The sequence below is a fragment of the Momordica charantia genome, assembly GCF_013281855.1.
Source record: "Momordica charantia cultivar OHB3-1 chromosome 6 unlocalized genomic scaffold, Mcharantia_2.0 BLBB01000006.1, whole genome shotgun sequence".
In the NCBI taxonomy this organism is placed as follows: Eukaryota; Viridiplantae; Streptophyta; class Magnoliopsida; order Cucurbitales; family Cucurbitaceae; genus Momordica; species Momordica charantia.
The window spans coordinates 10,435,905-10,461,659 of record NW_028275164.1 but is presented as its reverse complement, the minus strand read 5'-3'; the positions used below and the strand labels follow the sequence as shown (position 1 = coordinate 10,461,659).

The 25,755-nt window shown below is 36.1% G+C and overlaps 1 protein-coding gene and 1 pseudogene across 1 annotated transcript; both read left to right on the top strand.

The window, feature by feature from the left end:
- The first annotated feature begins 5,233 nt into the window (after window positions 1-5,233).
- On the top strand, window positions 5,234-5,933 carry LOC111020787 (uncharacterized). Its single transcript, XM_022297559.2, has one exon. The coding sequence runs from the start codon at window positions 5,292-5,294 to the stop codon at window positions 5,931-5,933; it is 642 nt and encodes a 213-aa protein (XP_022153251.2). The 5' UTR covers window positions 5,234-5,291.
- A 4,165-nt stretch (window positions 5,934-10,098) lies between these two features.
- On the top strand, window positions 10,099-12,908 carry LOC111020786 (aluminum-activated malate transporter 2-like; annotated as a pseudogene).
- Window positions 12,909-25,755: the final 12,847 nt, after the last annotated feature.

Below are 25,755 nucleotides of genomic sequence, written 5' to 3'. Positions count from 1 at the left end.
TGAAAAACGTCTCAAAAACGGCTAGGACTAACCCTAAAAAGAAGACTGCACTTATATAAACTTTGACAAAACGTCATAGCGCTACGGATGGAAAGTAGTCCAGTCGCACCCATCAAGACAGCCGTAGTGGTGCCTCTGCGGCCCTTATGGCTTGCAGCGCTCCGAATTCCTGTTTTCATCCCCGCTTCGATCTTGACGCGTCTCGGCTTGATCCCGACTCATCCCTAACTCGTTTCGACGTCATTTTTACTCCACCAATCCCAACAACAATCATCCAAGTTAAAAAGAAAAAAAAAGTAATTGTATTAAATCATATCTACTAAATCCAAATTTGAGAAACAAATAAAAGGTACCGATGATTAAACAAATATTTTAATAGCTCAAATTCATATATAAACTAACCATTTCATCAAAATTAAAATTGAAGATACCATATCAAATTAAACTTCCCATGTCGATTTGATTCCAACTCATCGAAAAGAAATCCATCCTCTGCCTCCATAATTTCTCATAATGTGGTGTTTTTTTTTTTCACATTCAATTTTGTTTAGTACATTTTCACATTCAAATTGAAAATATAGACACAGAGTTAAAATTAAAACAAGAAATCTTAAAATAAAGCTCATCAGTTATTTATTTGAACAGCTAAGATAACCTATGATAGGCCAATCTTATTAGATGCAATAACATATCGTTACAGTGTCTGCAATAAAAAGTAGATTTTTAAAGAGAGAAAAAAAAAGCTGAAAATGAGATCATTATGAAACCAACTTATTATCTATCTACTTAGGATGAGAAAATTTGTAGTACCATGCCGCATTTATTCTCCTGTTTGTATTATGAATTTTTTCTTATAAATAATTATTATAAACAATTACCTTAAATAGCATAAGATAAATATGTATGATATAACAGAGAGTTTAAATTTACTTTTTTTTTTTTTTTTGAGATCAAAGAAACACTACATTAATAAGAAATGTACACTAAAGTTTACATCAGGGTTGGGGCGATCACGTACCATATTTAGAATCCATGTAGAAAAACAACTATCTAAAAAGGACAGATAAACAATTAGAAATGACACTTGGCGAATAAAATAGCTTGCCTGTTCAAAGAACGAAGAATAGGAACACATTTCAGACCATGAAGCAACTTATCTAAATTTACAACATCTTCAACTTCATTCAATGCTATTGGAAGAGACTCTTCAATTAATTGAGAAATATTGTCTTTTATGTATCCAATATTTGAAAGGGAATAATTTCTTCAACAATTGCCTTATTATCCATCATAAGAGGTAAGGGAGGAAGAACCATAAAAAATACATTAAGCAAGTTCCCTAAATCACACTGGTCACGAATCTCAATTCAGTTAAATCTGACGGCCTCCCTAAATTCTAAAACTGTGTTCGAGCCGATCTTTGCTGCACCTCCACCATCACTCATCTTGTACTCCGTTGTCCTTGCCTCTAGACCAGAGAAGTCTTCTGAACTATGATTCAACGAAGATGAAGAGTTGTCCTAAGAGATCGTAAAGTGGGTACTCTCTCCAATTCAGTGTCTGAAAACTCTTTGAAACATCTTGATAACCAAGTCACTGAGCATATATAACATTGTTTCTTTTGATTTTATCAGCCACAATAACACTATCAGCATCAGATTCCTCAAAACTCGGCCACCGTCTAACACCATAAAAACCAACGGGCCGAGGAAGACATATTAATTTTATAAATACTTTTTAATTTTTTTTAAATCAAGCTAATGCCCCCAAGCCACTTTTTGTTCACTTTTTATACTAATAATAACAAAAAACTAATTAAAAAATTAATTTAAATTTAAAAATTAAAAAAATTAAAAAATTAAAAAAATTTAAATTTAAATTTAAAAATTAAAAAAATTAAAAAATTAAAAAAATTTAAATTTAAATTTAAAAATTTAAAAAAATTTAAATTTAAAAATTTAAAAAAATTTAAATTTAAATTTAAAAATTAAAAAAATATATTTATAAGGGAACCCGTCCCCAATCGGGGGAATCCCCACCCCCAAAATTTCGAAGACGGGGGTGGGAATAGGGGAAAAAATCCCCAACGGGGCGGGGATGGGGATGGCCTCCCCGGTCCCACCCTGTTCCGTTGTCATCCCTACTATCCTCTCAAATAATTGCTTGTAATGAAAAATTATTACCAAATTTTGAGGTTTGAAAATGGATATGCAGCTGCAATATCAACATTTATAAGATTCTTCCCAAAGATGAAGGGAAATTGACTCAATTGACCTGAAAAAGTTTCCATTTTACTCAAATGACCTAAATTATAAAAATTGACTCAACTGACCCAATTTTAACTTTTCTGACATTTCAGAGAGTCTGTAATTACGGATATACCTCCAAATGAATTGAACTACAACAAATCTGGCAAGGAATCACGTAGGTTGGTGTAATTAAAACCATGGGCGAGTTCCACTTGATTCATGGCCATGAATTTATTCAAGTACCACCAACTTAATAATTCCCCACCAAATTTTTGTACTATCATTTATTATATACCCACACATTCTCACCGAGTGCAGAGAATAAAAATATGTTTCAGTCCGTATTGTCCAGAAGCACATCTTTCACGTGGTTTTGAAGAACTTCCATACCTTTTCCAACATTTTTCACATCTTGAATCCATTAAAGGAAGTCAATTTTTCATCTCTGACACCTTGAACGAGGTTAGTTTTTTATTGGTTCATAATATTGTTTTCGATTCATCTAGAATATGATGTATTTAGTTAGAGTAAATGGAATTTCTGAATTTTTCAGTATTTTTGTGGGTAAAAGAAGTTACATAAGTCAATGATTCATGGTCGTGTTTATTCGTTTAATGGCTGTGGTCAATGGTTTTATGATTAACGGCCGTGGTTTTAGGTCGGTTGCATACAGATAACCTTGATCGGCTCACGACCATGGTCCATTTTGTCGATTCGTGACCGGGGTGTTTATGACCACGGTCGTGGTTGTGTGATTAATGGCCGGGGTAACATGTTACCTCGGCCGTGGTTCTTAATTGTTTGATTCATGGCCATGGTTGCAAATTCCATCGGCCGTGGTTGTGTGATTAATGGCCGTGGTAGCATGTTCCTTCGCTGTGGTCCTTTATTTTTTGATTCATGGCCGTGGTTGCAAATTCCCTCGGCCGTGGTGCTTATCGTCTGTTTCATGGCCATTGTGACATGTTCCCGAGGTCGTGGTCCTCTAATGTTCGATTAAGGGCCATGGTTGTATGTTCCCTCGGCCGTGGTCCTTTAATGTTCGATTATGTGCCCCCACTCGTGTTTGTGCTTTATATTATGGTCGTGTCTGAAACTAACACGATCGTGGTGACTTTGATTACTTATTACTTGTGTGTTATTATTATTCTCCATGTAGGATGCGTCGACTATTTGTGATCTATGGTGGCAAGTGGAACGAGGCTGGTACGGTGTACGAAGGTGGTGTCATGGGTGGGCTAGATGTTGATGAAACAATAACATATGCCAACCCAGTAAGTGCCTTGCACATGCTTACTAGAATTGATCCTGATCAATTTGATCTTATTGTACAGTGCGTATATAGATTTGATTTTCGGTATGAAGTCCCGAACTATCTAATATTTGATGACAGCAGTTTGAGATTCTATTTGAACGGCCCTCTCAATCCCTCACAAGTACCCTTGTACGTAACCGTCGTACCTAAAGCATCATATGGTAGTGGGAGCAGGAGAGGAAATAATTTTTTCGAAACCCATACATCGTCTTCATTCCCATACTACCCAAGGTAGAATGATCCATGTTTCGGCCATTCTATTTCTATTGACTCTCCTCTGGATGATGTCGGTCTTCCCTCATTTGTCCCACAGATTACACCATTAGTCGATAACGTTATCCCATGTAACCCAGACGACGACGAATCTCCATATTATGGTCAGCTGTACGAGAACGAGGTTGAGTACGAATTTCAGAGTGATGATGAGTATGATTATGACGAATATCGTACCAAGGATGGGGTTGAGGACGATGGTGGGAATGAGTATGACAATGGGGAGGAGGATGAATATCATACCGATGATGTGCTTGACGAACATTATGAGAATGAATGTCAACATGTTCATGAGTCTCATACAGTGAGTAGGAATGCACTTTATCAAACAGTTGAAGAAGTTGTTTCACGTCCGATGCAGAATATCATAACTGGCAATGGGTCCGACTTCATAGGTGAAATTGCTGTTAAGGGTATTTTCCGTTTGAAGGAAGAACTACGCTTCAAACTGTCTGTGCTAGCTATGAAGTTGAATTTCGAATTTAAAGTTAAAAAATCGACGAAGACATTGTTCACTGTTGGATGTACCGAGCAAGGTTGCAAATGGGGTTTGCGTGCAAAAAGTATCCAAGGTGGTGACTCATTCATCATTTCGAAGTTTAATGATGTTCACAAGTGCAAACGTGAAGTACTGAACCATGACCACAGGCAAGCTCGAAGTTGGGTGGTTGGTCAGTTAGTGAAGTCCAATATAGAGGATGTCAGCCGTTAGTACAGACCTAAAGACATTATTAACGACATGCGAAAGAATTATGAGGTGAACATTAGATATGAAAAGGCATGGCGGGCTTGTTGCCTTGAATCTGCTTATGGGGTCACCTAAAGAATTCATATACTTTGTTACGCAAATATGGTGAAGCATTGAAGGCTGTTAATGAAGGCACTATTTTTGAAGTGGAACTGGAGGAAGATAAATATTTTAAGTACACGTTCATGGCCCTAGGTTGCTGTATTAGAGGGTTCTCCAGTTGTATCCGCCCAGTGCTGGTGATAGATGGTGCACATCTCAAGGGTAAATATAAAGGTGTTATTCTTATTGCTTCTTCTGTTGATTGCAACAATCAAATATATCCTCTTGCCTTTGGACTTGTCGATCAAGAGAGTGATCAATCCTGGACTTGGTTTCTGAACATGGTCAAGACGTGTATTGGAGAAGTCGATGAGTTATTATTCGTATCTAATCGACATGTGTGCATTACAAAATCTGTTAGGCAGGTCTTTCCACAAGCGGCGATGAAATATGCATGCAACACTTGTCTACGAACCTGAAGGATGAGTTCAAGGATGATGCCATGCAAGAAATGTTCATATTAGCGGCAAAGGCTTGCCAGAAATCAGAGTTCAGATACTATTTCTCCCAACTAGCAGGATTTTTAGAGGTCCAGCGATACTTGGAAAGAATTGGTTTTGAAAAATGGACTCGTGCATTTCAACCGGGTTTGAGGTATGACCAAATGACATCTAATATTGCGGAGTCTATGAATGCAGTCCTTGTCCATGCACGTTCTCTGCCAGTCACTGCACTTCTAGAACATGCTCGTGCACTCTTACAACGTTGGTTTTACGAGAGGCGAACATACGTATCCAGTCGCGAAACCATTCTCACTGACTACGGTGAGAATAAGATGCGTACTGCAGAGAACCTCTCTCGTACTCACTCCATCACACCTATTGACCATCACGAGTTGGAGGTTATCGATGGACTAAAAAGGGTGCGTGTGAATTTAAATGCAAGGACCTGTGGATGTAAAGAGTTTGACTACTTTCAGCTTCCTTGCTCCCACGCTATTGCAGTGGCCACCTATCGGAAGGTGAACAGGTACACACTATGCTCACCTGCATATACTCTTCAAACTCTCATTAACGCATATGCCAAACATGTTTACCCTCTCGGCGATGAGGAGGATTGGATATTACCTGATGACTTCGTCGACCGTATAGTAGAGACGCCGAGATATGTTCCACGCATTGGTCGACGTCAAACTGTACGAATTCCATCTGCTGGGGAGACCCGCCAAGTCCACAAATGTGGTCGGTGTGGCAACATGGGTCATAATAGAAAAACATGCCGCCAACCACTTAGAACTGTAGATTGAGACATGTAAAACATTAACTGAACTATTAACCTATTTTGGCAAATGTTGTACTCTTATCTATTATTCGACAGAACCAATTGATATATTTTTCATTACTCAGCAGACTAAATCGGTTGAAATTGTTGGAAATACGCTCGTACATTATGACGAATAACGAATGTTGTACTATTTTTCTGGAAAATTTAACGGCCGTGAGTTTATCGATCACGGCCGTGGTTATGGTTCAAATAAACGACCTTTAATTTCAAAACCACGACCTTCAATTTCTAAACCACGTACATTAATTCTCAACACCACGACCTTTAATTTCTGAACCACAACCATGAATTCTCAACACTACGGCCTCTAATTTCTAAACCACGGCCTTCAATTTCTGAACCACGTACATGAATTCTCAACACCACGGCCATGAATTCATAACACCACGACCTTTAATTTCAAAACCACAACCTTCAATTTTTGAACCACGTACATGAATTCCCAACACCACGACCTTTAATTTATGAACCACGGCCTTTAATTTCGAAGCCACGGCCATGAATTCTCGAAAAAGGCCATGAAGTATCTCAACCACGACCTTGAATTCTATCCAACACGGCCGCGAATTTCTTCATCACGGCCTTGAATTATTGACACCATGTCCGTGAATTATGAATATTTCGACCGTGGATCCTGCATTGTTTTGAATAACTTCTTACTCAAGTTGTTTGTCATCACCTGTGCCTGCTTTTATCTTAACAATTACAAATGCAGTATATGAACAGCATTTATATATTTAAAAAATGCATTCAACTGTATACGATTCAAAGAATAACAACGTTCAAATATACAAAAATAGTATTTAACTTTTACAAATGTACTATTCATACGATACATTTGTTCGCCCAAAGCTGAACGGCAAATTGCCGCCTAAAGAATGACATCCTAGACTGTGTTAAGGTATCTAAGCTAGAGGCAATCGCATCATACTCAAAAAATTTAACACAAAATATACCACAATCACCGCCGCCTTCCTGTTGGGGTGCTGATACGACTCTACGGATTCGCCATGGTGTGAGTGGTATATTCGGCTTGTTTAGATGAACTTCGGCCCTGCAGATCAGTACCGGGATAATAGTTATCATCGGCTTCAGGGCCTCTTCCAACTTAGGAAGTCGTGTCAAGGACATAAAGGAGTCTCACACGATGACCTCACCCTAGTCGAAGTCGATGCATATCATTACCTAGTGCACTCCACCAATATTGTACGGTAGATAAACGGCATCGACATCCATCCAGCGTTGCTCGTAGTCCAAGTGAGTGCCATCGATGTAGTTGAGTAGAGTCTTCGCTCTTCCCTCCCAATCATAGTCTGTTGCAACCCTCGAAGCAATGACGCTATGAGATTGCATGCAGACATAGCCACCATCTGTACGTCTAAGGAAGTTCTGTAACAAGAACGACAATTGATTAAAAGGCGAATATATATATTCAGGTTTCTGGTTTTTAAAGCTTACCGCAAGTACTTGGTCTCTGGTGGTGAACTTGCGACGACATAAGTCTGGTCGCAGTTCGAGCTTCTTCGCACGAACATGACCAACGAATCGACTACCTGTAAAAACGAATAACAACGTAATGAAGGTACGAACATTAATATACCCAAATTCAAGCATGGAAAGCAGTCGTACCTCACACGAACACCATTTGTTTGGTGTTAGAATATCCCGAAGTCATTGCTTGTCTCGTTGTGCATAGCATGTCTTCCGTGTTGCTGGCGGATTACTGGCATCATCCAACCACTTTTGAAATTTGGAGTCTTGTTCCTTCGAGATCTCGGCGACGGGATTGTAAACCATGACCTTCTTTTGTTTACCTCCAACTTTAACTTCGAAGGACCCACGAAGCTTTCATAGTGTTTTCCTCTTTCGTTCCCCCCAACGAGGTGGAGGGGGATCAAATTGCTGTGGTAGAACGCGCACGTCATCTGATGACCATGTGCCACGTCAGATGAGGTCTCTTTGGGTTGTGACTGGACGTCGAGGAGCTCATCCGATTCGGTGTCCGAAAACTCATCGAAGACTTGGTCCTGTAAAACAATATAGTCACTAAGTCAAACTGTAGTTACTAAGTGAAATACAAAGGAACGCTGAAATTCGTACTTACCTCGGGTGTCTGTGGGACTGGTACCTCCTGCGGATGTTTGATAGCTGGCTGCGCCACACAAGGTACTTCCTCGGGTGTCGGTGGGACTGTTACCGAAACCTTGAAATGTTTCGTTTCCACCATTTCCCTTTCTTTCGAAGTCCCAACAACGTCATGAGACACTTCCGTAGCCTCCAGTGCATTCCCCCATGTCTCCAACTTCACCTCCTCGGTCGGTAGGCTCCGCTTCCATTGCTTCGTTGTCTTGGTCGGCCCCATTTCGATCGTCACGCTGTTCGTCCTTATCCTTTGTCGGACTCTTGCTACCACCAACCGGTCCTGCAGAATCTCCATCTCCATGTCCAGCATTGTTCTTTCGAAGAACTGAAGTATCGACTGGTATTCCCTGTATGCAAGCATAATGTCAGATCACATACCATATAGATGAACTAGAAAGCATTAATGGAGTACGCACCTTGGCTAGCCGACGCAAGAACTTCCGAATGCTCTTCAAATCACCTTCCATGCCAGCGACGCGATTGTCCATAGAAGTGACTACCTGTTCCACATTCGCAAGTCGCGTATCCATGGCCGCCACCTGCTCAGTCAAGCTCCTCAAGCCAGACTTGCATTTGCAGCGATGCTTCTTGGCACTCTTCGTCTTCCTCTTACCTCTCACATCTGTATCCATGGTCGGGACATCAGGATCGGCATGGGTCGAGTCGTGCTGCGCGTCACGACCTTCCATTTCAGACTGCACTTGCTCTCTTGCCTGTTCCTCATCACCTAAGTTGTCATTGGATGGTGGCTCAAATTCCCTTTCTATGAACCTCTCCTCCGCTTCCGTTGCGAAAAGTCTGATAGCCACTTTAGCTTGTACACAAAACATACTCGTAAGAGTACGTTATATGAAAATAAATATCATATATATGTAATAGTAAATGATCTCACCGATGTGGATTGGAATATCTCCTTCTCCATGCAACCCACGCAGGTGAATGTCCACACTTCCACTTAAGTATGCGTGGGACAGCATCCGATTTTATAGGATACGCAACCCGACCGGTCAAACAGGATATTGTTTCGTATCCCCAAACCTGTATCAACACGACGTATGACAACATCACATAAAATGAACAGGATATAATATAAATTAAAACTAAAACAATCACTGCAAATACCTGGAATGCCCAAGGGAAACCGTACAGACTATATGTCTTCCTCAGCCCCCCACCTCTCCCCTTCTTCGTCAGGGCACGCTTCAAACTTTTTATAGTCTTCTCGAAAGACATCTCAGCCCAGTCATAATTACAGCAAACATGTAGGTCATCCACGACTCCTAAGAGGCTATTATCCAACTTCAATGTCTTACCCTCCCAAACAAGACAAGCTCAACAAATAATAACATTGATATCTTCAATGTCATCCTTGAACTGCATCACCATATACCTCGCCTCAAACTCACTTAGTAAGATATCAGCTTTGTCATCGAAGTACAACTTCTTAAGCCTCTTAGGAGAAGTGTCCTTACGAATCGGTCATCTACTATATTTTAGGCCTGTTATCAGACAAAATTCACTAAATCCAAAAGATATTCTATTACCAAGCACGTCCATAGTAATTACGTCTGCTCTACTATTCTCCAACTTCCTAAGCAACAGGTTATGTATAAGTGGCTTATTAAGTACGAGCTCTACGTCTAGCAAATGGCCGAAAATGGTCTTCCTAAACATACTAAATTGCCTAGGGGTTAGTTTACTCTTAATAGCCTTTACCGTGCTCCCTATGTGGGATAGGCAGGTCAAATTGGCTGAACGATAGCTAGAGGGAAGAATCTTAGGTACCATATCCATTTTATAAACCTGAAATACAAATACATTATTCAGCAAGCCAGAACCCAAACAAAGAAAGGAACAGATGAAAGGAATGAAACAGATGAAAACCCAAAAACAATATAATCTGTCCAAATTCACGGGTTTACCATGGCCTAGGTAGTGCAAATTCAAGAAGGATATTGATTCTGTCAAATTTCAAGGTCACGACCATGGCCGTGGTACGACCGTGAATTTGGACAGAACCAATGTCGTGGTACTCTTTTTCCTGGCCGTGGTCAAGCAATCATTTTAACCACGGCCAAAAACCACGACCATGAAATTTGCGTTGAACCACGACCGTTAACGCGCCCATTAATTTGCATTAACGGCCGTGGTTCAACACAAATTTCTAAACCCTTAAACCTTCCTTTGGTTCCAAAGTAGAAAACCACACAACGATAACAAACGCAGCAGAAAACGTTCAGCCCACACAAACCCACGCAAACACAATCGAAAACAGAAACCCCGAAGCCCTAAATCAAAATTTCAACCACAAACGCAAATCATAAACAAAAAACGTCGATTTCGAGCCCTACAAGTACCGAAAATGCTAAATAGGCTGCCGTGGAAGGAATTAATGGACGAATAACGAAAAAAATCGCAAATATAAGTAAAAAAAAACTTATTTTCTTGCCATAAAAGGGACGCAAATACGAAATAAAATGTTCTAACCTTGAAGTTTCGGATATGGGAAGCGATTCGGAGCACGATATTGACTAGTAGAGAGTGAAACAGAAGAAATTGAGGGAGTGTAAATTGAATGGGCGAAAACGAAAATGAAAACGAAAACGGAAGAACAGAAAAGAAGATGGAATGAGAGATACGAACAGTTTGAATTTGAATTGAGGGGTATAATGGTCATTAAATTAACCGCCGTGGTACTCTTTTTCATGGTCGTGGTCAAACAAACAATTTAAACACGGTCCAACCTAGCCCATTAGTTGTCTTTCATGAAAACCACGGTCATGGTACTAGTTTTCACGGCCGTGGTCAAGCATTCATTTTAACCACGGTCCAACCTAGCCCATTAGTTGCCTTTCATTAACACCACGGCCGGGGTCCTATAGTTCACGGCCGGGGTGAAGCAAAAAATTCGTGTTACTCTTCTACTAACCAAGGTCAAACTAACAATAACCACGGTCAAAACCACGGTCGAACCTGCCCATTAATTTCCTTCCGTGTTAATTCGTTTGCGACTTCACTCGCATTCCAGATTGAGGCTAAAATAGTAATTTAATCCTTCAATATTCTATTCAAAATATTAAATTGAGTCAGTTGAGTCAAATTTTTTAATTGAGGTCAGTTGAGCAAACAACAAACTTTTTTAGGTTATCCATGCCAATTTCCCAAAGATGAAGGCAAGATATGATTATGGGATGCTCATATTCATTTTGACATTCTGCATGGTCTCAGTTTCTGGATATAGAGATGATGAGATTGTAAAACTTGCACGTGATAGAGTTTTGACAATTCTCATTGGCTGCTGTTTCACTCTCTTTGTATGTATTTTTGTGCGTCCTGTTTGGGCTGGCTTCGATCTCCACCATTTGGTTGCCACCAACATTGTTTCCCTTGCCACCTTCTTACAAGGTACAATAATTCTCATATCCTTAAAGAAAACATATAAATGTCTTTGTAATTTTCTTAACTTGATCCTTATGTTGGATATGTCAGGCTTTGGTGATCAATATTTTGGATTGCTAGGACAAGGACAGGCCAGCCATGGTGACATCCAAATGTATAGATTGATTCTGAACTCGAAATCGAATGAAGAATCATTGGTGAGTAGATTGACATGTTTGGAGGCCATTTGATAATATAATCTTTTTTCTTCCTCGTTCCTTCTCACACCTACTGATAAATCACTATTGAACCAAGAAACTTAAGTGGATGGAATACGATAAAGTTGATTATATATTTGTATATTCTAACACATAATGCTAATTTTATTTACGCTTTTTAAAAGTAATTTTGGGAATTGACTAAGAAACAGTAAAAGAGAAACAAAAATATTACTAAACAATCATTTAATCTCTCTGTCTATATCTCCCAAAAATAAGTTTTTTTAGTAATATTGCATGATTGGACAGGCTAAACTAGCAAGAGGGGAGTCACGCCATGGGAAGTTCAGATATCGTCATCCCTTGGAGGCAGTACTTGGAAATTGAAAATTTAAACCGAGACTGCGCCTATCGGCTTGAAGTTCTTAATGGTTACCTTAAAACCAACCAAATTCAAGTAAGATTATTGTTGTAGGTTCAATTATATAAGTTTGTCTTTGTACTTTAAAAAATTTCTAATACATTTTTAAACTTTTAATTTTAGATATGACGTAATTAACTATGCAAAATAGTTAACTTTTAATGCTTATATGGTACAACTTTAACATATTAGATAAGGAAAATATAAGATAGAGACTTAATTAGACCAGCTCTGACCTGAAATTTCAGAGTTTTTAAAGCACAAAAACTAAATAGAAACCGTCTAAAAATTTAGATGGGTTAAGCCTACAATTTAACCAAGATTATTCTATTAATTCAATTGCTTCTCATCTCATTAATAAACAATGGAACAAAAAATATATCTAATGAGACTATATTTTCTTTTGCAGATACCATTGTCACACATCCAAGATCAATTTCAAGAGGAATGCTTGAAGATATGCAGCGAATCAAGTAGAAGTTTAAGAGAATTGTCATTGACAATGAAGAAAATGGTTTCACCTCTCACTGCCAAACCCCACATGGAAAAAGCAAAAGTTGCAGCTGATAATCTCAAGTTGCATTTGGAAGAATGGAGATTTGAAGACTCAAACGCTATAGAAGTTGTTCGTGTCGCTTCTTTAGTCTCACTTCTCATAGACTCGATATGGTGCGTTGAGAAGATTGGAGACTCAGTTCAAAAATTTGCTTCAGCCGCAGGTTTCAAGGCTGTGGAAGGGCAATCATGTGTAGCAGTGGCACCAGAAGATCAGCTATAAGATTTGGCCAAGGATCATGGAGCCATCCTTTTGGCTCATCATGTCATTACTATTGATGAACAAGAATGTACTCATAATCGGTGACGTAAAAGCCAACATATACATAATTTAGTAAAAGTATCTACTCAATCATTTGAAGATTGGAGGATCAAGTCTCTGTTGAAAAAATGAAACTGATAAAAATAATGCACAATAGTAAAATCTCAATATTTGATGAACAATGAGAAAATATGAAATGAAATGTGAGAGAGTAGAAACCAATAGATGAGAAATCAAAAACTGAAAACTAAATCTAAAAATTAAAAGAAAGAAACTTAAAGAAATAAAAACTGAAAATTAAATTTGAGTTACAAGAAAAAACTCATAACTCAACAATCTTTGAGATTTTTCTTTGTCACACCCAACTTTTGGCGCAGAAACACAAATTGTCAGTGAGATAAAGCTTTTGTGAGATTGTCGGCAAAAGTTGTTGTTCAGAACTACAAAAAAAGAGCTTGATTTCGCCTTCATTCTCTACTCCCCTCAATAAATGAAATTTGAGTTTAATGTGCTTTGTTATACCACATGTTTTACAGGATTTGAGGCAATAGCAATAGTAGACTTGTTATCACAAAATAATGTCGCAGGTTCCTCTAGTTTGAATCCCAAATCATCAAGCAACTTGGGAAGTCATTTTGCTTGATTTGCAGCTGATGCAGCTGAAATATATAGATTGAGCCACCATTCTTGTTTTCTTGAGTTACAAAATAAAATTTTGGTGCCAAGAGAAAAAACATAGCAAGTACTTTTAGAGTCATCAACACAACCAACCTAATCACTATCACCATATCCACTCAATTCCAAATCATTTGTACAATCAAACCAGATTCCAAAATCACTACAAGAAAAAAAGGGATACAATAGCTCACGAAAAACGCTATAAAAGACTTTTAATAGCGTTTTTGGTGAGTGGTGACAGCCAATGCTATTAAAAGTCTATGACTTTTGATAGCGTTTTTCAAGAGCTATAACTAACGCTATAATAAATAAAGAAATTATGGCATATGTAGGTTGCTATGTTAACATTTAATATCGTTTTCATTTAAGGCTATTATATGTTTAGATAGCTCTTTTTTTGTGCTATCTTAAACCTATAATAGCTATTTTTTTTCACTATCATAAATATGTAATAGCTTTCCTTTCGTACTATAAAATAGTTATTATAGCTCAAATTTTGTACTACCTTTACCTTAAACTTATAATAGCTTTTTATTTAAGCTATTATACTGTATAAATAGTTTTTATATTACATTATTGTAAATATCTGTACTTTTTTCCAATTGCAATAATTTTTATACTCCCTTTGCTATATAAACTTTGTATAGTTGATCAAATTGACTTGATAATTTATTTGTAGTTGAATAAACATACAGAACTATATTGCAAAATAGATATATCATCACATCCCTTTTATAAATGAAATGTAAATAATCCATTACATCATAAAATAAAGTATTCAATAGTTTACAATAAAAACAAAGTTACAAAAATTCACCTAAATTAGTAAAAGAAGAAAAAAGATCGTTAACCAAGTTTAAGCATTGACCGTCTAAGGTTCTTTCAACAACAATGTCTTGCTAATGGGATTTGCCAATAAATCTGTGTGCTATTGAAATGTGGATTTTTTGAAGTGTGTCGCCCCCCAAAACTCATATGTTAAGCAGCCATAAATTTTCAGCAGACAATCGAACATTGCCTGAAATGGTGATAAAGAGGGACAAATAAGACCAACATGTCTCGACAGCTCTCAAATTTTCCTCGAAATGAAAAGAAAAAGAAAAGGAGATATAAAAGCGACGAGATGGAAACGTAACACGTTGCCTATGTCTGGAAAAAAGACAATAAAAGGTTTATCCTTTTCCATATTCTAACCTTGCAGATATGTTAGAACAACTACTGGAAAAACGGACTCATAGAACTCCCTGAATGCAAACGACCCGAACAGATGGGAAAAACAAATGATCCCAACTATTGTGTATATCATCGAGTCGTTAGTGATCCAATAGAAAAATACTTCGTTTTGAAAGAACGAATCTTGAAGCTCGCTCGAGAAAAGAAAATTGAGCTGGATCTTGATGAAGTGGCCCAAACAAATCATGCTGCAATAATCCCAAGTTCCGGCAGCCAGTCGTCGAAAATCTCATTTCATGACAACGAAGTGGTTTGGATCCAATTTGGGACCCTCGAACCTATGACCATTTCATCCCAATATACGGTTCATAGGAGGAACTTCCAAGAAAAAGATGAGTTACAAGATTTGATTAAAAGCACCAACGGACTTTTGCACTTCTGATACAAGGTCAACCAAAAAAAATCATTTTGATAAAAAAAATAAACCAAAATATACATTTTTAAAACTCTAATGCAATCTAATTAAAAAAAACAACAGATAACTACTTTTCCTCATCACCTCAACACTAAACTCACTGTTGCACAAATTAAATTCAAATTTCAATCATCATTGGCTTAAGTCTAAGAAATTTTATGTCAAAACTTTTTTATAGTAAAATATAGTTCAATGAAGCATGTCAATATTAGACGAGTACATTCAAATTAAGATGATGTAACATAGTTGGAATAATAACACATTTTGACAAAAAAAAAAAAAAGGCATAGTAATAATTGTCATATACAATCGCTACCATATTGACCTGTTGAGAAAGGAAAACTAAAAGACAAAAAAAAAAAAAAATGTAAAAATGATAGTTGAGTTCTAACCTGGCAAAGAATCAATTTTGCCTGCACTTCCTTAGCAGCACCAACAATCTAACTGCAATGAACATCTACAAAAAATGAAATGGCTGCACAAGAAAAAGTTTCCAATTAAATATGAACACTATGAATCTTTATTTAAAATAAGAATCATGACAATACTACTTAACAAGTTTCCTTTCTCTCGTTATTGATACTATGCATAATGATGGGTTTTTTTTTTTTTTTTCATTCAAATTAGTGTAAAGATACTAAATCATTATTCTAACCAAAGTTGTAGATAAACTAAGTAGCAGCCAAGTTATAGATAGATGCTTATATTAGAACAATTGAGCAGCATACAACTAGTTATTAGCCAAGTCCAATCCAGCCACAAGTCGCCAAGTGAGTTCATTCAATCCATAAACTTCTCTTCAAATCAGAAACTAATCTCAACACTAATAATCCAGCTTAGAGACAATGTATTCAGGACATTAAATCCTCTAAAACAAGCAATTCAATTTCTGGTGCAACTCATAAACAATGAACCAAAGGAGCAAGTCAGCACAGCTTTCCTTGTTTTGAAACCTTGGTTATTGCACCCAATAGTGAACCCCTCCAAAGTCCAAATATGGAAAGAGCATCTCCACATTGCACAAATTAGACCAATATCAAATGCAAATAGAATATCAATCTTTATAACTCGATTGAATTTGTTTTAATTAAAATTTTTCTATTATTTTTTCCCGTTTGATAGCAGCCAAAGTTACCTTGTTTGGTTATCTTTTCTCTATTATTTTAACACTCTCCATGTACATTTTACACCTCATCAAATGAGAATTGTCTTCAGTTGATGTACTATCTTGCCAAGTAATTTATCCCCAGCTTCTTTTGCTATTTTACAATCAATAATTCTAACAAATATAGGATCCGATATAGAAGCATGAATTACAAATAAAGCTTTAGACTTCTTTAACTTCTCCTCTTCATGTAATCTGATACGATTCAATGTTGGATTTTCTCCCAATGGCTCAGGATCGACATCTATTGAAACTGATTCCCAAAGGCCAAGTGCTTTGAGATAGGATTGCATTTTAACAACCCAAAATTGGTAGTTTTCACCACTAAAATGTGGAGGAGAGGTAACACCAAAATATGAAGACATTATCAAATAAGAAAATGGAATTTCTCTCCCTTTGAATAAAATCACAGCCCCTTTAAATCTAAAGCTCTGATACCATTGTTGAGAAAATGAAAAAGCTCTGATACCATTGTTGAGAAAATGAAAGTGATAAAAATAATGTGAAGCAATAATAAAAGTCTCAATATTTGATGAACAATGAGGAAATATGAAATGAAAGGTGAGAGTGTAGAAACTAATAGATGAGAAATCAACTATGTTAATAAACAAATGGAATAGTACAAATGTTGGTGATCCAAACTTCTCATGGAAGTTCACCCTTACATAGGTGTACAAAATACATGACTTACCAACATTAAAATGGAGAAACTTACGATTCGTAAAAATGAAATTTAAAAGATAAAAAATTGAAAATTAAATATAAAAATTAAAAGAAATAAAAACTTACAATTAAATTTGAGTTACAAGAAAAAACTCATAACTCAACCTCAACCGTCTCCGCACCTCATATTTGTTGTATTAAACATATATTCTGTTTTGTTTGAGAAAAAAGGTTTTTTTTAATCTCTGGGGATGAATTAGTTAATCTAACTTTATTGGGTTTCAAGTTTTCATTGATCTTTGCTGGCACAACTGGGTGGTGCCTTACCGCACCGCAGGTGAACGCGCGGTAGCGTTCGTGGTGGCAGCTAAATTGAGCCTCGTGTCTCCATCAAGGTACCCCACCTGACCGATATATGAGGCCCGCGGACTCACAGTTCACGAAACGTGGCATGGGACATCTGTCGGCGGCAGCCAGCCCGGGACCCGGACTCGGATTGAAGCCACTGTAGTTCAGATGCAAATGCGAGCTAACTATATCGAATTAGGTCTCCCCATGTAGTCTATGGGCATTCGCTGTGCCGACTCAGATGCGGGATATTGATCATAGTCTCAGATTCAACGACCCGCACAATATAATGGTAATTTAAAAAAAAACGTAAGTTATGAGTTTGATTCATGAACTCTTAGAGTTGCATTTAATAAGTTCTTATAAGATTTAGTGTTAGTTTTCGATGTGAGATCCTCATGCCCTTCAAGGTGGTGACTCTTTTGGTCTCACCAATCTTGGTGGAGTCTTGGTTTTAGACCACATGGTCATTTAAACTTGTTGTGGTGTGATACCATGTAAAGATTCATGGGATTATATTGAAAAACCAATTTAGCATTCAAAGTTATCCAAGTTAAAAGTCATATTTAGATTTACTCTATTGACAACGGCAATGAGTGGCATCCCTCCTAATGGCTATGGCCCATCTCTGGTACCTCCCCCGCTCTTGCATCATTTAGAAAAAAGAATTTAAGTTACTCTCAGACAATCGAACACGAGGAAACGTCCTAATCTAAGAGATCGGATCTTACAAATCCTTTTCAATGTCGCGTTATCTTGAATCCATAAACTGGTTTAGAACAACTTTCAAAAAATTGATTGCCACCCCATAAACAACCGATTTTTCTAGGAACGTAGGTACGAAGAATACATATTGTGGATTGAAAAAATGTCGAATAGGAGAGGATGCATTGCAAAAATCTACAGAGTTGATGATAAATGGAAGAAAATGTTGCATCATGATACCTGAAGGATAAGAGAAAATGGCTGGATTTCATTTCTCAACGTGGTAACATTCATTGAAAATAAGAGCATAAAAGGTAGTCAGGTGTAGAATCTTGCCTAGAAAACAAAGAAAGAAATACTGCAAGGTCTTTAGACAGTGATTCCAAAAAGAGATTCTATCAAGATGCCTTAAGCTCCCTCAAGCAATCTATTGTATCTACGTCAATTCCTTCACAATCCTTTTCCAGGAGAAGAATCTATATGTTAATCGACACATAAGTCCAACAAAATAGGAGGATCCACTTTTATGGGAAACTATAGTCGTAGTTACTCGTTACTGTTTTTGCAATCCTTTCCAAGCTGATAAAGCCATTCTCCAAATAAGGAGCCGAGACTCTTATGCATGAATAAAGGGTGGGTCGTCGTGGGCACCTTTATGTTAAATTCGAAACATTCAACCCGAATTCTCATGCCACCACAAGGGTTATTCAAAGCTATGGAGGATGGATGAGATTTAGAGGAACCCCTCTTTGCATGCTTGAAACATTTCAACCTTTAATCAAATAGGAGGCTTGTGGGGGGTTTTGTGTTTGGGAAAGAAATATAAATCAATCGATTCTCTTTAAGTATGAACTATTTGAGTTTCCCCCTTCTACAGGTTAAAAGGAAGTAAGTAACAATAATACACGAATAAGAGATTGGGATAGAGAAAGCTAAACACCACAAGGATTTCTGATTCTACTATATTTGTAAATATTACAACAGAGAACTCAATCAAGATATCACTATACTCATGGGGTACATAAAATTGAAAGTACTCTTACTAAACTCATGGGATACACACTGCATACAACCACTCAAGTCTCTTTTCTTTGTATTCTGTACAAAATAAAATCTTAACAAAAGGGTTATATTTATAGGATACCAAATATCATAATCCTTATAGGAAAACAATACCCTACTCCTTGTAGGAATTCAATAGTAGTTTTTAAAATCATTTCCCTTGTATAATACAGGTGTCCTGTTCGTGCTCCATTATCCCAACAGTTTTGTAGCCGTTGGTTTCAATATATGGAGAAAGCTGGATTTTGTCAAAGGCTTCAATCAAAATTAAAGATAATTATTGCAGTTTTCTTCCTTCCTCCATCGGAATCACATATAAGCTTGGGTGTAAATTTACCGTAAACAATGTTACCCCAGCGAACGGGAAATGGCTCATAGCACGAAATCCTCTACTACACGAAACCTTCACCAAACAAGCATCTTTTGACAAATTGAACCCTATGCCAGAAACTTTCTACTTCCAAGATAACCTAGCTATACCTCTAGTCCATCAAAGAAGAGAAGTAGCTTCCCAAATTATGCAATTTGAGACTGACAAGATTTATAACATAATACCAAAAAAGCATATGGACAAATAGATTAGACTAAAAATGCTAAAAAGGCAAAGAGATTATGGAGGAAGATTTTCTTTAGGACCTTTCTCCTCCTTGTTTTTATCTTTATTATTGTATCTTTATTTTCTTTGATTCTATTCTTTCATTCAGATTCAATTCTCTAAATAATATTTGTGGTACTTGAATGAGCTAGAAACCCAATCTAGAGGACGATATCGGTATTCACTTCATATTAGGAACCTAGAATAAGCCAGACTCTTATGCATGAATAAATGGTGGATCGTCGTAGGCACCTTTATGTTAAATTCGAATCATTCAACCTGGATTCCATGCCACCACAAGGGTTATTCCAAGCTATGGAGGATGGATAAGATTTAGAGGAATCCGTCTTTGCATGCTTGAAATGCTTCAACCTTTACTCAAATATGAGAGGCTTGTGGGGGGTTTTGTGTAGGAACTATTTGAATTTCCCTTTCTATAGGTTAAAAGAATAAGAGATTGAGATAGAGAAAGCTTAATTAATACCACAAGAATTATAGTGGTTCTACTATATTTGGAAATATTACAATAGAGATTTCACTTAAGATATCACTATACAATGATTATCTTGTTTCTAATTACCCTAACACTACTAGAATTTTTGGATTTCGTGACAGTACTGAACAGTAAAATATTGTTCAAGATTGTATAAATACGTCACGAAAGGTAAAAAAGAGGGAAAAAGCGGAGAATTCCATATTTTTGGCCTTTCGTGACGCTTTTTTCTGTCACGAAAAACTTGAGGCACGTTTTTGGTGGGAAATGACGGAGTGTTCTGGATTGTTGTGTTTTCGTGACGAATTTTATCCGTGACGATAAGTTGCCAAAACTTATTTTCGTGACGTCTAAAAAACGTTACGAAAAACTTGAGGCGCGTTTTTGGAGGGAAAAGACGGAGTTCTTCGGATTGACGGCTTTTTTATGACGCGTAGAAAACGTCACGGAATATTATTTTTCGTGACGTTTTAGAACCGTCACGATACGATAAGAAGATTTCAGGCTTATTCGTGAAAAGGTAAGGCTTTAGGTGATGTTTATACGTCACTATAAGTTGGAAAACTATGTTTTAGTGACGTTTGTTAAAACGTCACTAAAAATTGCTTTTCGTGATGAAATTAGTTTTCCATGGATATTTTTTTCATCAATCCAAAAAGATTTAAATAATGCTTACATTTTCAATACAATGGATTGCAATTTGATATGTCAAATCTTAAGAAAAATAAAATACAAATTTTTGTTGAAATTTGTAAATTACAAAATTGAAGACAAAAAATAAAGAAATTAACTAATAGACATTTTAAGCTAATTTGTTGGAATTTAAGTTAAGAAAACATAAAATTCTAAAAGCCTAAAATTTATTCGAAATTTTGCACTCAAAATATTATTTAAGTTTTTCATTGTTTTTTTTTCATCAATCCAAAACGATTTAATTAATGTTTACATTTTCAATACCATGGATTGCAATATGATATTGCAAATCTTATGAAAAATAAAATACAAATTTTTGTCGAAATTTGTAAATTACAAAACTGGAGAAAAAAAATAAAGAAATTAACTTATAGATATTTTAAGCTAATTTGTTGGAATTTCAGTTAAGAAAACATAAAATTCTAAAAGACTAAAATTTATTCGAAATTTTGCACTCAGAATATTATTCGGGTAAAGTAATTGCAATTTTTTTTTTTACTCTTTAATTTTACCTATATATTTTAATACCCAAAATTTTCATAGATTTTTTTCCTTCCATCCAAAAAGATTTAATGAATGTTTATATATTAAAAATCTTGAAAAAAATGAAATTTTGTTTGAAGTATGTAAATTTCAAAACACAAAGAAAAAATAGAGGAAAAATTTGAAATTAACTAAAAACATCTTTTAAATTCATTTTTTTGGAATTTAAAAATTATTATGTAACATCTAAAATCCTTTCCCTTTGTAAAAAATTCTCAAAACCCACTAAATCCCTAATTTTCAATTCACCGTGGCACGATTTCGACCTCCACGCCCCCATTGCCACGCGAGACAGACCATCACCGCAAACCCGTGTCTTTCTTTCTCTCTAGAACACGCGATGCTCCCAATCCCTTCCGTCGAATTCTTCTGTTGACGAGTAAGACGTCATTCCGTTGTCCGTCCAACGATTCTCTATACTCCTTCCTTCTCCTTGCCTCCACAATCAAGTAGCCCGAAGGGCTCTTGTCCCCAAATTGAAGGATTTTCTTTCCTCCCATGGCTATTTCTCAAGCAAGTCTCCCCCTTCAAAAGCAACTTAAAAGGATTAATTCATTCGATTCTTTATCCAATTTTTGTAAATCGACTTTTCTCGTAGGATTTATCTGATTTGGATGTTCCTCTGAACTGTCTTTTCTCCTTCATGGCTTTCGGATCTCTACAAGAACCCCGTTTATGGATTATCTGCCAGTTTGGTCGATGAGAGCAATATATTTGAGTGGAGCGTAATGGTTATCGGAACCCTTGGTATGCTTTAATATGCGTATACTGCTTAATTTTTTTACTTTTTAGTTTTTGTTTTGTTTTGTAGACACTGCCCTTGGTCAATTTTTAGGGTTTATAGTATACTACTCATTGTGACCTAGTAATATAATAGTTTTTATGAATTTGATAAAGCTCTTTGATTGTAACACGAGGATCTTCGTCGTCCTTCATTGCCCGTTTATGTTTCCTCTTATTTTCTTCCGTTGTTCAAAAGAAACTCCCCTAAATTCCAATTTACGAATGTTGGGTTATTTTAGTTGTTTTGAAGTTGGGTGTGTTATTCTTGTATTGGTTCATATTTGAATGTGTATCTAATAAAAACTGTCAGTATAACAATCTCACTGCATAATTAACTACACTTCAGAGTGTGGATCTTTCTCCAGCTAGTTGGATGACTGTTTCTTGGTAAACATCCCTTTGCTCTTATGGATCAATGCTAGAGCTTATTTTATGTCACTTTTCCTTTCTTCTCTTAGTAATGGTTTTGTTCACTGCCATATACTTAAACCAGGTCCCAATTTATCACATCGTAAGTCAGAAAAATGACAAAGGCTTCACCACATGATTTATAATCTATCATACATTGTCTTCATCTTTCCATGATGGGTGATTGTCTATACTTCTTTTCAGGTATGATCTTGGGGAGACTTGTATGAAAATAGGCATTAATTTTGATCATTCTTCTTCATTTAGGCATTTATATATGGTCGTAGGGTTTTAGTCCATTTGTGCACTATGGAACTTGTTTGGTAGAAACAATCTAATTTTTCCACCCATTTTCAGAATATGAAACCTATTTTCCCAATTCCGCCACTTTTCATTTTGTACCTCGATAAAGATTTCGACTTCCATGCTTAGAGACAAAAAAATTTCACCATTGAGACTCTTCCCAACTTCCCTTATTTTGAAACTTATATGCTTTCAAGGTTTAAATTATGTTCGGAATTGGTTTTAGGATTTTATTGCTGAAACTTAAGTTATGTCTACATAATCAGAGTATGAGATTTCTTGAGGTGGAGTAATGGTTTTAATGTGCAAGGAGGATTGCAAAATATGGAAAATTCCTCCCTGGGTTTTTTAGTGCAAAACAAGGTGATTAATTCTCTTCCATTTTGAACTATTAATTTATTTTGATGAAATACTTCAGCTTACCTTCAGCTGTGTTTATCCACAAATGCAGCAGACCTTCTAAGGAAAGTGCATAATTAATTCAATGTCTCATTATCATGGAGAAATAAATCCAAGATCATCCATAATGATTTCAACCACTGAATCCCCTCCAATCATTCTAATTTCTTGGCAAATCTGTGTGCAATTATGTTGATTGATCCCTTGTAATTATCTCCGTGACGTTAAAAAATTCATGCCTTAAAGAGTCTCTCAATTTAGGCAAGTGTATATTTTATACCTTCAAATTCTTTGCTTCTTTGCTTAAATAAAAATTGTTATTCAGTATGATAAGGAAATTGCATTGTATTCTTGCTTATTTTTTTTCCTTTTGATAAACATTCGTGTATGTTATAATGAGGATGAATCCTCTTATAAGTACAGGTCCCTTATTGATTATGTTTGTGAGACTATGAGGGAGCATGAGGCAGGAGGATAAAATTATACTTTTGATATTCTAGCTTTTTATTTGAATTGTATTTGAAACTCTAAGAAATTTAGTGTTTGGTATAGGCTTACAAGATCTCCATTGGTTCAACTTTGTAGAATTTCTTAGACATCATACACTACAACAAATTATAGATTCACAGCTTATCTTGCATAAATTAGTTTCTTTTATGCTAATATGTATTTGTCTTGTTGTTGTGCTTGATATCCGTATATATAGGCTAACCAATATTGTCTTATTTGAATTCTCTATGATTTTCTTATATTCAGATTCATAAATAATGCAAGGCTAGAATTGGAAAAAGGGTCAACAGCTCTTTGATATATCTTCAATTCTTAATATCTTTATAACTATAATAGCACTTATTTAAAAATATTATTGAAAGTAGATGAAAGACAAATCCTATAAAAATTGTAATTGTAGAAAGGGGTGTGGGGAGCTCTAGAGGATTTGGGTGCTTTAACAAATGAAGTTTCCGATAAAACAATAAGGACTTCTTTAATGAAGTTAATCTGGGTGTAGAAGGGGGTGTGGGGAGCTCTAAAGTTGGCGTGGGTGTAATATTCTTTAAGCTTGATTCTCTTGCCTTATTTTATGTTGTTTGTTAGTTTTCCTTGAATATGACAATTATTGTGTTTAGTCTAAAAAGTCTAGCAGGTTAGATATGGTTAACCTTGGAACAACTAGCACTCGTCCCTTTATAACACAAGTAAGTTGACAATTTATATTGTTTTTACTTATGTATTGTGTTTATTTTATTCATAACCGATAATATTGTGCAAGTACTATGTGTAGGAGTATTTACGAGAAATAGTGTAAAATTCTAGTACCCCATGAGTGAACTTATACGTATAATAATCTATCTTTATGTGTTTATGTCAACTTGGTTCTTATGCTAATATTATCTTTCTCTATCTTTGTAGTTAAACACAAAAAGCGCATATCACCAAGAAGAAATTGACAGGTTCGAACTGAATGGAGAACTTTTGTTGGAAGATTTGCGTAGACTTACTTACGGGTTTTGTTTATTTGATGTTAAGCTAGTTGGATTACTTTTTGTTTTAGTAGAATTGAAATACTAGAGATGTTAGAGATGTTAGATATGTTGCTGGATACAGTTTTTGTGGACGGATAGGTGGTCCCATTATAATTAGAAATGTTGGATGTTGCTAAATATAGTTTTTGTGGAGGGATGTGTGGTCTCATTATATTACAATTATTATGTTACATGTGTCGAAATGTTGGATGTTTGCTAAATGTAGTTTGTGGAGGGATGGGTGGTCTCATTTCAATAATATTACATATGTATAGAAGAGTTGAATATGTTACAGTTTATTGAGGGACGGGTGGTCCTATACCTATCATGTTTAAATGTGTTATTTGTATCATATTTCAGGTATGATTTTAGGATGTTATAGAAGAGGTTATGCTAAAATTTTGATATTTTTTTGTTTGAGCTTGTGCAATGTTATTGCTATCGAGGTAATTGAATTAATTATGGTTAGGTTTGTTGAGTTAATTTTGTTGTGTAAAAATATAATCCTATTGAGAATATATTTTGTGCACAAGTTGGGAACTATTAGGATATTAATGGAAGCGTGTAGTAGATTTACAGTAATGGAAGTGGGTGATAGAGTTAGAGTCATGGAAGCAATGGATGCTCATCAACATCCATGCCTTGTTGTATGCATAATGTCCAAGACAACCTGGATCAACATAATGTGGATATTACGTTATACGATATTACTAAAGATGTAGAAGATATGTACGTAGGTTGGTTTTTGTTTAATCAATTTTGTAACGTTGGAATAGTATTTGCAAAGAATACTATTGTG